The sequence below is a fragment of the Pogona vitticeps genome, chromosome 3 (genome assembly GCF_051106095.1).
Source record: "Pogona vitticeps strain Pit_001003342236 chromosome 3, PviZW2.1, whole genome shotgun sequence".
NCBI lineage: Eukaryota > Metazoa > Chordata > Lepidosauria > Squamata > Agamidae > Pogona > Pogona vitticeps.
In genome coordinates this window covers 158,987,676-159,004,394 of record NC_135785.1, presented here as the reverse complement: position 1 = coordinate 159,004,394, position 16,719 = coordinate 158,987,676, and the positions used below count along the sequence as shown (strand labels likewise).

The following is a 16,719-nucleotide window of genomic DNA, read 5'->3' as shown; positions in this document are numbered from 1 at the left end:
AACTGTTTTCCCTTTCCCTCTAGACTATGAGAAACAGGACTGTACTTTCCGCCCCAACGTTGCACAATGTACATACCGTATTTGCTAGCGTATAAGATGACTGGGCATATAAGACGAACCCCCCCCCCCACATTTCCATTCAAAATACCACCTTCGATGGAGATGACGAGCTCACGGATCTGGCTCTGGAGCGCCAAGTCCTCCACGTGCTCGATCAGGTCGTAGATGGCGTAGATGTTGGGGTGCACCGACACAAAGCGCCTGATCTTGGCTTGGATGGCCGCCGAGTTGGAGAGACCGAACTGCAGCTGCGGCGCCCCGCCCAGCGACGGCCCCAACGGGCCCCCCAGGGCGACCAGGCTCTGCTGTGGTGCTGGCGGTGGTTGCTGGGGGCTCTGCCCGGGCCCGCCCTGGAAGTTCATGGCCGGCAATGAGGCCCAAGGAGGGGAAGCGGCCGGGCAGGCGCCGGCAGTGGAGAAGGAGGAGAGGAAGCAGCTCTACAGCGGCGGGTGGGCAGCTGGCAGCCCGGCAGCAGGCTCTGGACGCTCATGCATGACCGGCTCTGTTTCCCTTCCTCCGTACGGACCCTTCCTGCCTGCCCTCCGTACGGACCCTTCCTGCCTGCCCTCCTCCCCGGCCAGTGCGGCCCCGCGTCATTCACTCAACGGCAGTGGCGGCTCCTTTGTGAAAGTCTGCCCGCCACCCTCCTGGCCCAACTGAAGACGACCCCCCCACTTGGAGGCATGTTTTTCAGGGCAAAAAAGTCGTTTTATACGCTGGCAAATACGGTAGTTTATAATCCTGCTTAGTAAAGTGACTAGAATCATAGTATCAACGCTCACATTCAGTGGGAGTAGGCAGAAAGAGAGCACATTCATCTCCAGTTTAATAGAAATATTACATCCAAATCATCCTGTGGTGTCATGCACCCGAAGATGGCTCAGGACTGCTGGATTTTTAAAAAATCAACATGCTATTAAGCACTGAAATAATGCCTGGGCTTTTCTTGATCCTAGCGACAACTGCAAAATTAGTGAACCTCCTTCCTTTAATAACACATTTTCAATCAATCATATCAACCCCAAAAGCATATATTGCAACATCTGTTCAAAGGCCAAAATATAATTACTTACGATTCTGAAGCATTTGCATAATATGTTCTTTTATCATAGGCAGGACGAGTTTTCCACCAAGGCCACATGCCATCCTGTCCAATGCACTTTCACCAGCAACAGCATTGCTAAGAGGTTTGTGAAAACAAACAAAAAATAATGAGCCTGATTTGTATTCTTGAAGGTTTTCACAGCTGGGATCCGATGGTTGTAGGTTTTTCAGCTCTTTGGCCATGTTCTGGAGGTTTTTCTTTGTAATGTTCCGTCATTCTCTGTGGCCGGCATCTTCAGAGGACAGGAGCTCCTGTCCTCTGAAGATGCTGGCCACAGGGAATGGCAAAATGGTACGAAGAAAAACCTCCAGAACATGGCCAAACAGCCCAAAAAACCTACAATAATGAGCCTGATACTCAAGAGACATTAAATTCAGTGCTCAGCTACATATTCTTCAAATATATTACTACTTTATGTTTGAAAGCAAAGCTGAACAGGCATTTAAAGGTGTAGATATTTTAAAACACAGATTTTTAAAATTAAGTTAAATTCTGTTTGCATAGGTTTCAGGTTAAGTCTATACAGATCTTAACATGACCTGTAACTATCAAACTGTTTAAAATACTGTACTAAATAAGCAGACATATCCTGCATCCATATATAGATTGGATTCAATCTATATTTACATAGATTTTCTTTGTATAAATGATAGTTGGATGAGGAGATTTTCATAGGAAGGTTTCTCTTCAGAATTCTCCCATTGCACCTTCTATTTCATACTGTTACTGTGAACCACTATTTTACAGGTTATTATTATTTCACTCCATGGGCTGTCTGTGTAACATGATGGTCCCAACACAATCATTTGTGATCAGGCACCTCAACATAAAACCACATCTATACAAGCACAGATCAGTCAGGAGTGACTGTGGGGCTGTCCATTCCAAGGCAATCATGTGGTGATTGACTTGAGACATAAAGCAACTTTAAGTATCAAGAAAGATAGCTTGAAATGTAAGAGAACCACTCCGAAAGGTTAAAATTTTAATCAAAACTTTCTTTTAAAAAAAGAGAAAAAGAAGTCTTTTACCTGTCAAAATCATCATCTTCCAACTCATCAGCATTTGCCCAGTCTTCATCTTCTTCTAGGTCTACCATCATAGTTAACATCTGAGGAACTAAAGCAATGAAATCTTGTGAGTATAAAGATGTTCTAAAAACAATCTGAATGTTAATAAAATGGTCATCAGTCTCAGACCCCATAAGAACTGCTAAAATAATGTGACACATAAAACATATTTCATCTCACCACAGCATGTGCCAGTATTCAAATTCTGGACTGCAATTATATGACCAGAGATATTAAAGCTCTGTAATATAATTTTCATTCTGAAGTCCAAATTTTAGTTTTAACTGTCCATAAGGGAGCATGTATAAGTGGGAGAATGGTCCCAATTTTAAAACAAAAGTATTGTAGACAACACTTATCTGGTTTTCTAGGGCTCAAGAACAGATACGAACCATGTGACTGCAACTTTCATTTCATCTTGTCTGTGGCTCAAGAAACCTAAAGTAAAGCACCTTTCCTTCCTTTTCATTTAAAAGGAATGATCTAAGTACGTATCTAACCCTCCAATTAAAATTAATAGGATGTAAAAGTGCTTAACTGGCAAGCTTATGCCTCAGGCATTTACAGGAGGGAAATGATATTCTCTATAGTCTCAGAAACACACATACACAATCTATTTTAATGTTTCCAAGTCATATGATGTCCAGTTTAATTTCATGACTGCAACAGCTCTTCAATTTTTCAAGGCTGTAGTTAAATCTCCTCAAAGAAAGATTTGGCGAAGAAGAAATATTTGCCAGGAACTGTTATTTGAAATCAATTAGAGTTGACAGGTTCTCAGATTCCCTAACTAGATCTTTACAAAGTAATGTTTTTGTCCTGAATCTTAATTACATTCAGAACAGATTACCTTTTCCTTGTCTAAATTTATTACACTGCTAGACATCAGTTATAAGTCAGCAGTGAATTTCTAGCAATAGCCAATATTTGATCATGCTTATTATATCTCCATTTTTATGTGGAACAACTGCTCCACCTGTCTGATTTTAGTTTTCTAATTATTCCTATTGCTCTACCTCATAATGCTAATTTTTTTCTGTTAATGACTTCATAGATATGGCATATGTAAAATTAGAAAAAGAATGAAAGAAGAATTTAACTATAAGACTTTTGTAGGCTCATGTGCACTACTGATTCCTTCCTCCGCCATATGAATTATCTTCTTGCCTCCATTTTCAATTGTAATTACAACACAATACAGTCTGATTATGGCTAGCTTTAAGCTAGGATTTGAAACTATGCCATAGCAAAGAGTTCACCTCAGTGCAGACAAAAAAGTTCTTAACAAATAGAGAAGTATGATACCCATACTTAATACAGTGGTGCCTCGCTTAACGAGTGCCCCATTTAACGACAAAATTGCATAGCGATTAGGTTTTTGCGATCGCAAAAATGATCGCATAACGATGTTTTGAATGGGAAAAAATTGCTTTGCGATGATCGGTAAGCTGTTTCGCTTACCGATTTTTGCATAGCGATTTTTTTCCAACAGCTGATCGGCGGTTCCAAAATGGCCCCCGGAAAAAAATGGCTGCCCGCTCTTTTTTGGGATGGATTCCTTGCTTACCAGGCAGCGAAAATGGCTGCTGTATGGAGGATTTTCGCTTAAAGGTAAGTTTTTACCCCATTGGAATGCATTGAAGGGGTTTCAATGCATTTCAATGGGGTTTTAAAAATCCCATAGCGATGTTTTCGGTTAGCGGCGATTTTTGCTGCACCGATTAACATCGATATGCGAGGCACCACTGTACTAAGCTTAAAACAAATGCCATAAAAAATTAAAAATTTGTCTGGCTTAAACAGGCACCAATTTTAATCTAGTGTGTTAACTATTCGAACTCTGATTTAATTTGTCATTTCTTAATTTTTTTTATTAAAAAGTTCTACAGACCACATCTATATCATTCATTAGTTAACACTAGTCCCTTATACCAACATTGTCCAAACCTAAGAGTCTCATACTCCTCCCATGAGTGTGCACTGTATAATGTGTGTTACGTGTTGTCAAGTATCTTCCAACTTATGGTGACCTTAGTAAGGCTTCAAGTTGTATGAGATACTTCAGCAGTGGTGTTACCGCTGTAAGAAGTAGTACACTGTCTTTGAATTTTATGGTTTTACGTATCAGGACATAATAAAAGTCATCTAGTCCTTAGCAGGCCTGAAAATTAGGTAATTACAATCTCAAATTAACAACACATGACATATTACATTGCCCGCAAACCTCAATGAAATGAAGCAATGTCGTAAAGAAGAATGGGCCAAAACTCCTTGACAACAATATGAGAGATTGGTAGAGTCACACAGAAAATAATTACTTCAAGTTACTGCTACTAAAGGTGGTTCTACAAGCTACTGAATCGTAAGATGTACTTAGTTTTTCACATATAGCTTCTCCATTTTGGCTTTAGTTTTGTTAAATAAATCATGTCATGTGTTGTTCATCTGAGATTGTATTTACCTAATTTTCACACCTGCTAAGGACCAGATGATTTTTATTCTGTCCTGATATATAAAACCATAGAATTCAAAGAGGCTGTACTTTTTTTTCACATGACTGAGAGATATTTAAGGAGCAGTTTTACCAATTCCACTCCCCCAGTCAATTTCCATGACCAAGCAGGGATTTGAACCTTATTCTCCAGAGTCCTAAGCAGTCACTCTATACACTACACCGTTGGGATTTGATAAGTCAACTCCTCTGTGAGGTCCACTAATTCAAATAGGCCTATGCTAGTTGCGACTTACTACAATAAAGTGCCTATTTGAATTAATGGAATTTATGGAGGAGCTGAATCACCAAAACGCAGCTCTACAAAACCAAACCAAACCAAATCTCAGCACCTCCCTCTTTGAATTGCTTGGAGGAGAGTCTGATTTAGGCCTCCCACATTATTAACAGCCCATGAGAGGATATTTGGATTTTAAGAACAGCTTTACACACAACAATTTTCTTCTGGAGTAACATGGAGCTAGTTGTAATTGCACTATGTATCTATCTTTCACCTGTTTTAATTTTATCTGAGTGTGAGACTGAGGGCGAGAACCTAGGTATTCTCACTGGAGTGCCACCCCGTCCTCTCCCTATAGAGAAAGGGGTGCAGACCTCGCCTGTTTCCCAACCCTGAAAGATTGAGGCTCCGGGAAAGGACCCCATGTGTGTGGAGAAAGAAGTACAAGACCTGGTTAAAGAAACAGGGGAAATGTTGGTGGGAATAGAGCAGAAACCCCAGGTAGAGGCAGAGGTGGGGTTTGCAGATATAAAGGGGGGAGGGGGGAATTGCCTCCAGGTTGGGAATGGATCTGGATGCAAGATCCATGGACTGGGAAGTGGGAAAGACTCTGTATACCTAAGGAAGAGGCAGACTATAGGAGAAGGAGGGAAGTGACTCCAAGACCATCTTATTGGGATGAAACAGAGGCGAAGGAGTGGAGGAGGAAATTAAGGGAAGAAAAGGAATGGGTTGAAAGGGAAAGGTGGGAAAGAAATGAATGGAGGGTGGTGGAGACCCAGATGATGGGATAGCCTTCGGACCACGGCAGACCCTTAACGACCTCCAAGAAACTCGCCTGGGTGGATCCTAGAGACGAGGCAGGGGAACCCGGACTGGTACTGAACTCTAACTTGTTGGTGGACTGGCCAGGAACTTGGAACCCTGTTGGGGGAAATCCTTTTAAAGAAGACAAATGGAAGCCTCTTTCTGACCAGTTGTTAGAAGGTGATAAGAGTTGGAATGCGTTTGCCAATACTGGTTTTCTGTTAAATACTGCAATAAACGTTACTCCAGTTTCTAAACCTCGTAAGTCTGCTAATTTATTTGGTGAAAAAGAGGAGCCCCCTTTAGAACCCTCACACTGAGAAAAGAAAAAAATTACTTACTAGCTTGTGCAACAATGTTGATATGTCTTCTAAGCATAGCAGCAGCAGTCTCTGATAATGTAACTATTACTTCAAGAGCCAACTGACGTTGCATGTTACTGAGACTAGTGTCCGCACACAGCTGAAATCAAGAAATATTTAAGTGAAACATTAAAAGCTAGGGCAAATAATTTAAAAACTAAAGCACAGAGTAGAGGTGTCAAACTTACCTTCAAACTCAGTTGTAATGTAGGTTCTAAATGGGGTCGTAAATATTTTGGAACTGTATCTGCAATCTCTACAAGAGACTTCAGGACTGAGTCATCATTTTGATAACAGGAGTCATTTACTGCCTAAAATAAGAATTCAATTAACACATAGTCACTCAATTTCATATTCAAAGTCATAATAAAGACTACTTTATGAAGACTCTAGTCAGTCTTTAAGAATACTACAAATGGAAAGAAACTGAGTAGAGGACATGTTACCTCAGTAATTCATAGCTGAAATATGTATATTATATCAAATTTTAGCAGGCATTCAGCCTCAACCCAAAAGATTTGTAAACTAGCTGCAATGTTTGCAACACATTGTTTGCGACACATGTTTGATACTTCTGAGCTGGTGCCCACTCAGAGGTAGCACCCAGAGGGGGTGAGGCAGGGAAGCTGGGGCACTGCCTCTGAGTGGGTGCTTGCTAGAGGAGGCAGGGCTGGGAAGCACTGAAGACCTGTTTAGGTAAAGGTAAAGGTTCCCCTTGACAATTTTTGTCCAGTCGTGTTCGACTCTAGGGGGCGGTGCTCATCCCCGTTTCCAAGCCATAGAGCCAGCGTTTTGTCCGAAGACAATCTTCCGTGGTCACATGGCCAGTGCGACTTAGACATGGAACGCTGTTACCTTCCCACCGAGGTGGTCCCTATTTATCTACTTGCATTTGCATGTTTTCAAACCGCTAGGTTGGCGGGAGCTGGGACAAAGCAACGGGAGCTCCCTCTGTCGCGTGGATTCGATCTTGCGACTGCTTGGTCTTCTGACCCTGCAGCACAGGCTTGTGCAGTTTAGCCCGCAGCGCCACCACGTCCCCGAAGACCTGTTTAGCTGAAAAATGAACTGGCACAAACTGCCGAACCAGCAGTTTGTGATGATTTCCAATTTGTACTAGCTATGTTGAGGAAACTGAAAAGCTGCAGGGTGTTCTCAAGTTTATTCCCATGCTTATTTTCAGAGGATCTTGTGAGACAAAGTCAAAACTGTGATACCTAAATAAAGATATTTGCAGATTTTGTATATGACAACAAAAAAAGTTTCCTCCTTTTCCATGTAATGTTTGAGATATTTTGGTGAAAGAATAACATATATTTTACAACTGTCTAGCACTTAACAACATGTGCACAATATATATACATGATTATGTGGATATGAAACAACAACAACAACAACAACAACAACAACAACAACAACAACAACAACAACAACAACAAACCTGCTGTAGTGATTCCTGGGAGTGGTAGTCCTTCTGGAAACATCCTCTAAAGAGCCTAAAGGGCAATGTGATTACCACTCCTAGAAAGCAACAGCTTCATTTTTTGTACATTAACTACAGGAAACAAGGGTGGTGTTAGAATAGGTGAGAGGAATGTACATGGGGATCTGTAGAGTGGAACTCTCAGAATTCTGCCTAGGGAGAATTCTGCAAATTGGAGTCTGCCCCCCACCAAAAGAATGACATATCCCTAGATAATTACAGCTACTGTTGATGCTAAAACTAGAACTGCAGGCATTATTGACATGGAAAACAGCAAAATTCGTAAGCATTTTAGATATCACAATTGTAACGGTAAAAGATTGACATGAAGCAACTCAGTGGAGCAGTCCTTACCTGCAAGATTCCAGGGAGCAAATCTGCAAAATGTTTAAGGAGTGGAAGATTTTGCTCATTAGCAAGGACAAATGCAGCTGCAGCTCTAGCTGATAATGTCCTGATCTAAGGAAAAAACAGATCTTAGCATTAGAACATTCTCAAACATTTGAGCCTCTTTAAATCAAACATCTTCACAGAAAGCAGCTTTCCCCTCCTACATATATCAGGTTGGGATAGTGATATGAGGGTGTTACAGTCACCCCACAAAATTCAGTGCAGATCAAGTAGGGCTGTTTAGGAAGGGACCTTTAACTTCTTCAGATTTCAGGTAGTTTGAGGAGGAAATTTCTGCTCTCTGTAGAACTTTGATGTCCCTCAGCTACGTGATTTCCTACAGGAGTTCCCTATACAGCTTGAGAGCTTGGATGCAAGCTTTCCTCCCCCATGAATTGACACTGTTAAATTCATATGCCATCTTTCTACTAAATAGTGCTTAATTTAGCAGACATGTCATAAAATATAAAATATAGACTAAAAAAAAACTTAAGGCAGATAAAACACATCAAAATAACTGATAAAAGTATCCAGTTGGGAAAAAAATCATTTTTCTGTTGTTACAAGTTCAAAAGAGGTTAGACATACCATTTTTTACAAAGACTTCCAGAGTAGCCGCTAAAAGGTACACCTGAGTCCTTTGTAAATGTGACACTTCAGCAGAACATGAAGGGCTTCTATCAAAGATCTGATATGTAAGAACATGCTATTCCAGTTAACCTATGACATGTTTTTATAATGCTTTATAACCCATAATCATTATCCTGGGCTGTTCTCAGAAAAGCAGTCAGTGAAGCTGCTGCAACATGGAAAAGATCTGCACCCTACAGCTACCCTTAGGCAACAGAGTGGCTAGGGGATTCTAAACTGGCTTAACACTCTTTAAGGTCAGTCCCACAAAGAATGTGCTACAGCACATCAACATTTAGGGAACTAGTCTTAGCTATGCAGAAACATTCCTCATACCCACTGAAGCCCAGGCCTCCAACTCACAGGTTTGATCTAGGTCATATGTGTCAAACCCAAGGCCTGCGGGACGAATCTGGCCCGCCAGGCTGTTTCATGTGGCCCCTCACAGTGTTGCAGGGTCCGGGTCCCCTGCTACTGTGCAGAATACCAGGGTTCTCCAACCCGGTACATGGCCTTGTAAGGACCAGGCCGCTGGAACAGATAAGCGGCAAGCAGGAGGTGAGCGGCAAGTGACGTTCCACCTCCTGTCAGCATGCTCCTGTCTCTCCTCCCTTTTCCTCTCCTATCTCCCAATGTGCCCTAGCTAGGTGAGGCCTAGCTAGCTGGGAGGGCGAGAGGTGCGCCTAGGCTGGGCAGAGATGGGGGGGCGGTGGCGGCAGTGTTGCCTTCCTCTCCCTCCTCTACATTGTGCCAGGACTGGCCGGGGCAGGGTGGTGAGCCAGGAGGCAGACTAACAAACCCGATCTCAAGCCCCGCCAGGAGATCCACATGCCTCCCCCTGTGGCCTCTCCATCCACCCATTGAGGACAGGCACACCCTCAGGGGCGCACAGGCATGCGGAGAGATGCAGATCTCCGCCATCCCTGCACCCTCCAGGCGGCATGTCCAGCTTGGATTGCCTGGCCGTTGAGTGCCTCAGGTTCATCTCCTCCAGGGCTCTGATCCACCCACCCTCTAAGGACGGAGGAGGAGGAAACGCTGCCGCCATGCAACATGGCGCAAGCATGGCTCACCTCCTTGCGCCCTCTGTGGACCGTGATCCTGAGGCCCAGGCAACATCAGAATCATCTTGGTAGAAACTTTTTTTTTTTAAACAATTCTGGTTTTTCAAGATCTGTCTCTTTCTGCTGCTCTGTTCTGAGAACAGTTATGGAACCATTTGGGCAATAAGAAAAAGAAAAAAATGCTGTTTTATTTCTGTGAGGACTGATTCTTGAAAGGGTTGCCCATGCTTATTTAAAAGCAAGTGTAACATAAGAATGTACCACTGAGCTCACACTCTTTATAGTATAGCTATAAAGAGTGGATACATTTATATAGTCTTACAGATACAACCGGACCTTTGAGGGCAACCATAATGCCAATGCAGCCCAAGATGAAATTGAGATTGACACCTCTGATCTAGGTGTATATACAGCAAACCCAGAAAGGACAGGACAACTCCATTCAAGCCAATTTGAATCCCTATTCCTTGATCTGCCTGGGTTGTCTCATTGTTTTAAACCAACTAGGTCTATGATCAATATCAGACACAGAATCAAAGCTTGTCTAGCTTTCCCAGCTCTGGATAAAAGGGGACACAGTTGGGTATTACCAACATATGGATAGCAATGCTCCAAATCCGTGATGTTCTCACTTATTTCATACCTACATTGATTAGAACAGAGAGTAAGAGAGAATCCTGGGAACACTGCAGGCCAGCAGCCAAAGTGTCACAACAGTTTTCCAGAACTGGCTTCTGAAACTGCCCTTACCGCAAAGCAGGCAACTCAATATTCTAAGGTTAATAGTGTAAATTATTCAACTATGGCTGCAGATTTTCATTTCGGGTATTTAGTCCCCTAGAGCAGTAAATATTCCACCATTAAACCAAGTTTTCTTGTACAAATTTAGTCAGATTGTGTTCTTAGACAAAACAAAACAGATTTTTTCTTACTGTTGGGTTCTCCTGATCCTGCATACACTGTACCAACATTCGTTTGATAACCTCCAAATAATGCTGCTGCTGATTTCCAAAAATTCCAGGGAAGTTCCTATATAGGCAATAACATAACATGTACTTTAAAGCATACTGTAGACTTTAGAATTACATACATGCAAGATATTGTATTTTAAAAATTGCATTTCTCTATGTTCAGGGAACATGTTTCATGTCAACCTGCCTTCCACAGTCCCGTGAATTGATAAAAGATCTCCAGCAAGGTGAAAACTAAACTGAAACATGGTCATGAATTGCTATAGCATACTAGTCTAAACCCACCTGTGGATGCCTGAGCAAAACTACTCATCTCAACTAAGAACTCCGAATAATCTCTTCAAATTACCCCAGAAGGTTCCTCCAGACCCCATTTTAAAAGCTAATTGTTAAGCAAGGATTTCTAAGACCAGTGACCTTATATATACAATCTAACAGTACTTGTGTTGCGACCTGAACTACACCATTCACTCATTTAGGAGTAATGCCATACCAGAAGATATGTAGTGCAGCTTCACGCAATCCAACGTCTTGAGAGCTGACTGAGTCAAATAAAAACTTCAGGCCTTCTGGCCACTGATTATTACCATCCTCATCTAGAGAAAACAGAAAAGGAGCATTCAGAAACCAATTTTCAAAACAATTCCTTGACAGATTAAAACCAGCATGAAACCATTGTATTTAACTGAATCATAAAAGAACTGATTTTTTTCTGGAGCGATCTCCTGATGTTCAGTGACAAAATTTGCATCAAGGGACAGTATTCTTAAAGGGAAATGACTGCCTAGTTTCACAGCATGTTAAGCTCTGGATTCTCCTGAACACAAGACAGCTTTCTATACTTTAAATGCTTCATACCCTTGTATAGTTGCCAGAAATTTTAATCATCGCACCACCATCCTCTCCTTAAAATTTCAATAATCTTTTATTCTGCTGTGAGGCAAAGCTAGACTCCCACCTACTGCAGCAGGTGCAAGAGGGTATGCAAAAGGTCCTGTGGGGCAGCAATACAGTAAAATCACTGCCTGTTTATGTGATGAAGGCATGTTTTTTTATTGAAGCATCACCTTTTTAAAAGAAACCAAGTATCACTGGTAAAGTTCTGGTAACCCTAGTATTTGGGAAAGGATCACTTTACAGGACCAAAGCAGTCATAGACGAAGATGGCTTGGCTAGGTAAGTTAACATGAAAAGCCATATACTTATCGCAATATGCAAGGGTTATATGGACTGCTGCAGTCCTTAAGCTTATGCAGTGCTTCCTAAAAATGTGAAATGGCCATTAAAAGATTTGTTATCACTCCATTTTCTATGTTACAGCTTTCTTTCAACTATAGAATTGAACATAACAGCACAATCAAAGCACTAAATTCCATGAAGATTAGCAGGACAATAATATTCAGAAATACAAAGAGGCAGCAGCCTGGAGTTTCCAGGTCACTCAAATGCACTAAGGATATCTTGTTTTGTGTTCCATCCCTGTATCAGGCAAGGATTAGTGAGGAAGCAGAATAGGTATTTCTGCAGTTGCATTAATATTCCAGAATAATCCACATGGCATCCTCTTTCATAGCTTTTTATTTAAGTTATTTAAAATATGTTTATATCACTGTCCCAAGGCGGTTAACAGACTTGAGCATTACAATACAATAGAAATTGCTGATTAAAACAAGTTTAACATGGTCCAGACAGATATTGGCACTCTTCTGGATTCTTCATGATGTTTTCCCTTTTTTAAAAAAACTTTCTTTACTGGTACAGCTTATTACAGGAGGAGCCATGTATCCAAAGGTAAAATATTTCAAATCCCCTGCAGATGTCTGAAACTGTGGATACTAGCAAACATTGCAGTGGTGAGCTCAGAAGCAAAGGCTGTTGGGCCCTCTGCTTTTATGATGAATGAGTGCGGTGTGAGGATGTCATTCAATGTGCAGATGCCATTTGCCTCCACTGTCTCTTTTCTGGCCCATTGTGGCTGATGCGTCACATTCCACATTAATGCATCAGGACTTGAGTGAAAGCAACAGGTGCTGCTGTTGGTTTGTGGCGAGACAAGCCGGCAGAAGGCAAGATGCTGAGGAGTGCTCTCCCACTGAAGAAAACACTTTGACTCAGTTCCATCCCTTAAAATGATCACCACTCCATGGCCTGAACAGGCAGACAGAGAAGAGTATGAAGGAGCTTCCCTTTATTTTGGACTGCAGTCAACCACAGTTAAGCGATACCACAGTAACTGAAAAAGTGGATACAGGGGTCCTACTGTATTTATTGTTACATTATGCTGTATATTACATCAGTCATGTTATGGCAGAGAGCACAACTGAGAAATACAAATAATCCTGTGTACCTATTAGATTTCTGGCCAATTCAGCTACAATATCACAGATTTTTCTCCTCATACTAGATTGTGTCTCCAACTGAATAATTAAGAGCAGTTCACTTTTGATGGCAGCCTGAACTTCAGGGGGTAGGGTTGGATAAACCTCTTCAAAAGAAGCTGACAGAAGTCTTCGTAGGAGCACGGCAGCCATTTGTCTAGCCTATTAAAACAAATATACATTAGGAAGTTTGGTGGGGGAAACAATTCTAAAACAATATACTGCAGTTCAATTCTTTGTAATTTTATTTTCTATGTCGTTGTACACAAAAATCTAGACAATGAGCCGAAGTTCTGACTCTGCCAAACTTATTTTTGGCATCTTTAATCATATAGCTATTTACCGCACCACTATTTCACTCCACAGATGATACAAGAACTAAACAAAGCAACTGACTCTATGATGGAAGAACTCTAAACTTAGAAGCAGTTGGTAAAGAGATTTTGCGAATTATGGATAAAGTATTCTGCAACAGATCAAAATGGACATTGAAATATCTCTTGTGAAGAATCTGTAATCCACCTTCATGATGGCCTCAAGAGATAAGATAAATGGGATATAAATTAAGTGTATATTAAAGCACACATAAACATTAATTTACATGTTAAATAAGTGAACTCACTTAAATCTCTTAGGGAAAAGTAACAGAAGTGCAACAGGTTTATTTTATTTTGCAACTTCTGCTAACATAAATGTCATACACAAATATTCTATGTATTTTACAATCTAAACAACTGAGGATGGACATATAAGATATGATCATCACTCTTCTGATATCTATGGCAGAAGAGATATTGTTCATATCGATACTGCTAAATTGGTACTATTTTTTGCATATGACAACGTGAACAAATTTACATACTAATGAATTATTATTATTTATTGTTTCTTTATGCTTCTCCATAACAGTTAATAAATTAGTAAAGAAAGCAACAACCAAACACACAATCAATAGCTAACAGGTTTGAACAGCAGAAGTTTCAAGATCATTCAGTGAGTTGGGTATCTTGCTGCAGAGCCACAGGTTGAGAGTTCAGTTTCCCACTGTGCATCCCAGAAGAGCTAGCCTATGTAGCCTTGGGCAAGCTGCACAGCCCCAAGATGCCCTCAGAAGAAGGGAATGGTAAACCACTTCTGAATACTCTCTACCTAGAAAACCCTGGAAAGGGTAACCATAAGTCAGAATTGACTTGACAGCACACACCTATTCAGGCTAAAATGCAGAAATCCCAAGACATAATGAAGAAAGACAGACACAGACACTTTTTATTAGAGTGTTTCCTATTAGCATCTCCTGTAAACTTCACTCAACAAATTCCATGTGCTAAAGCTTTTCTGAATTGAAAGAGCTATTTAAGTGAAGGGTTCACAATTTCACTAAAAGCACAATACTTTGGATTCTCCTGTTTTTCCATTCATGCAGGTACCAGAACCTTTTCCTCTACCAACCTATCCCTTCATCTCTAGTTCTCTGCACTATACAGTGGTGCCTCACAAGACGAACGCCTCGCAGGATGAAAAACCTGCAAGATGAATGGTTTTTGCGATTCCTATGGTGCCTCACAAGACGGCTTCTTCTATGGCCATGCTTCACAAGATGAATGTTTTTCGCAAGACCAATGCTTCACAAGACAAAAATAATTCATTCGTCTTGCAAGGTTCCCATAGGAATGCATTGCAATGCATTCCTATGGGAAACCGCTTTTCACAAGATGAAAATTTCGCAAGGCAGCGCAACTCGCAGAACGAATTACTTTTGTCTTGCAAGGCACCACTGTATGTGACACCATTTTCAAAAGTCTCTATTTGTAGGATCAGATATTCAGGGAATACGAGGGACAGCAGAAAAAAGTGGGAGGGAACACCTAGTTTTATTCACAGATGGAAAGTCAGAATCCAAGTCACTAGGACTATTTGAGTTATGGTTCATTATCTTGATTTAAGACAAAAATGGAAATAAACCGGAAACAGAAAGTCATACAGCTGAAATCCAGTTGCTTGGCATAGTAAGTTGTGAATCAATTCCTCCATAGGTTCCACTCATCAAAATAGGTCTATGCTAGTTATGACAGTACTATGTAAGTCACAGCTAAAATAGGCTCACATGAATGAACAGAACTTATGGCGAAATTGATTCACCAAATAGGTCTACTCTAGTTCAATTTACTACTTTAAGCAATAGGACTTTGGCCCATTTGTTGGGGAGGAGGGAGTACACCAGCCATTTGTGTCTGTTTTTTCTTGTAAAACTAAGCTATGGTTTAGTATTACACCTGTAAATTTACTGTAGGGAAACAGCATCTTGATCAGTGTTGTTAAATCTAGAAATAATTCTAGTAATATATTCTTAGTGGCTAATTCCAGCTGATAGAATTAATCAGAATTCTAACAATTTTAGTACAACATAAAACAATGCTGCAGCTGATACTGTCTTATCTTATATTTTATAGCATTATTAGAGATTGCCTAAGGGGGGAAAAACATACTTCTTCAGCAACAGTAGTATTCCGGACAGCTTGTAGAAGGAATGTAATCTTAGATTGGCCTGGTATGTTCTCATATGTTTCCTATGAAAGAAAAGAACAGATATAGGTTACCACTAAAAATGAGACATCAAGGCTTCACCTACCCCACATTATGCTCTAAGAGACCCATTCTTAAGAAGAAGAAAAAACTGTGCCAGACCCGAACAAAGTCCATTACGGTACAGTATTTTGTTCCCATTCATGACCGACCAGATACCTGCGGAGATACAGAACCTGAGGGCAATCAACTTTTCTCATTATTCTTCTCCAGCAACTGGTATTGAGAATATAACACCATCACAGCTGGAAATAAATGCTTGTGTTGAGGTTCTTTTACTCAAAGGTGCAATCCTGTACTTCAAACAGTGTCTGAAAAAATGGATACATCCATAAAAGCTAATATTTGTGTTGTTTCTTTTTGTTTTGTTTGGACAGAGTTTCAAAATATTTTGCAATCCCAAAAGCCAAACCATACAGGTTATAACCAGGCCAATATCCATTAATCATCAAGAGAAGCTTTTAATGACTATGAAGACAATGGCTTTCTTCTAACCTAGAAAAAAAATGCACATAACATTCTTATGTCATGTTATTCTTATGTCACTCTCTTTTTTTTCATGTTAACCCAGTCAAACTTCCACTGATGAACTAACCAGATATGTGTAATAGTAGTTAAAACACCAAAACAAAACTGTGTGGATAAGAGCAGTTGCGCACCTGCTCTCCCCTGGTTGCTTACACATTTCTGTCTGTTGTGCACACAACTGCTTCCCTGATTAGAAGATGCTGAGGAAAGCAATGGCTGTCTGGGAGTACAGATAGGCCTGCTTGTCCGATTGATCAGAATCTTGTTGATTTCACAGTTTAAATAGGCAATTTTAAGTTAAGTCTGAAAGTTAGTTTCACTCTAGAGTATGAAAAATCCACTACGTGTCTACAGAAGTGATCAGTGCTTATCATACTCTTAACTCTGAAGCCTACAAAGTACAACCTATGAAGTACCATCTATTATTCTTGAAGTTCCTTAGAGTAAAAATGACTGGGTGAATGAAAATTCTGGCATTTTACAGTGCCTAGAAGTGTTAATAAAAATAATTCCTAATATTCCTTGCTGCTAATAAAAGCTAATATTTATTTTAGAA

The 16,719-nt window shown here is 40.6% G+C and overlaps 1 protein-coding gene across 1 annotated transcript in view; it reads right to left on the bottom strand.

The window, feature by feature from the left end:
• Positions 1 to 16,719, bottom strand: part of IPO5 (importin 5) — a 52,261-nt gene that overhangs the window by 32,526 nt on the left and 3,016 nt on the right. Inside the window, exons 2-10 of the mRNA XM_072994675.2 lie at positions 15,539 to 15,619; positions 13,022 to 13,214; positions 11,168 to 11,270; positions 10,636 to 10,732; positions 7,974 to 8,078; positions 6,325 to 6,447; positions 6,116 to 6,236; positions 2,197 to 2,284; positions 1,134 to 1,240 (exon numbers count right to left, since the gene is read on the bottom strand). Of these exons, the coding sequence (XP_072850776.2) occupies positions 1,134 to 1,240; positions 2,197 to 2,284; positions 6,116 to 6,236; positions 6,325 to 6,447; positions 7,974 to 8,078; positions 10,636 to 10,732; positions 11,168 to 11,270; positions 13,022 to 13,214; positions 15,539 to 15,619 (1,018 nt within the window). The remainder of the gene's footprint in view (positions 1 to 1,133; positions 1,241 to 2,196; positions 2,285 to 6,115; positions 6,237 to 6,324; positions 6,448 to 7,973; positions 8,079 to 10,635; positions 10,733 to 11,167; positions 11,271 to 13,021; positions 13,215 to 15,538; positions 15,620 to 16,719) is intronic.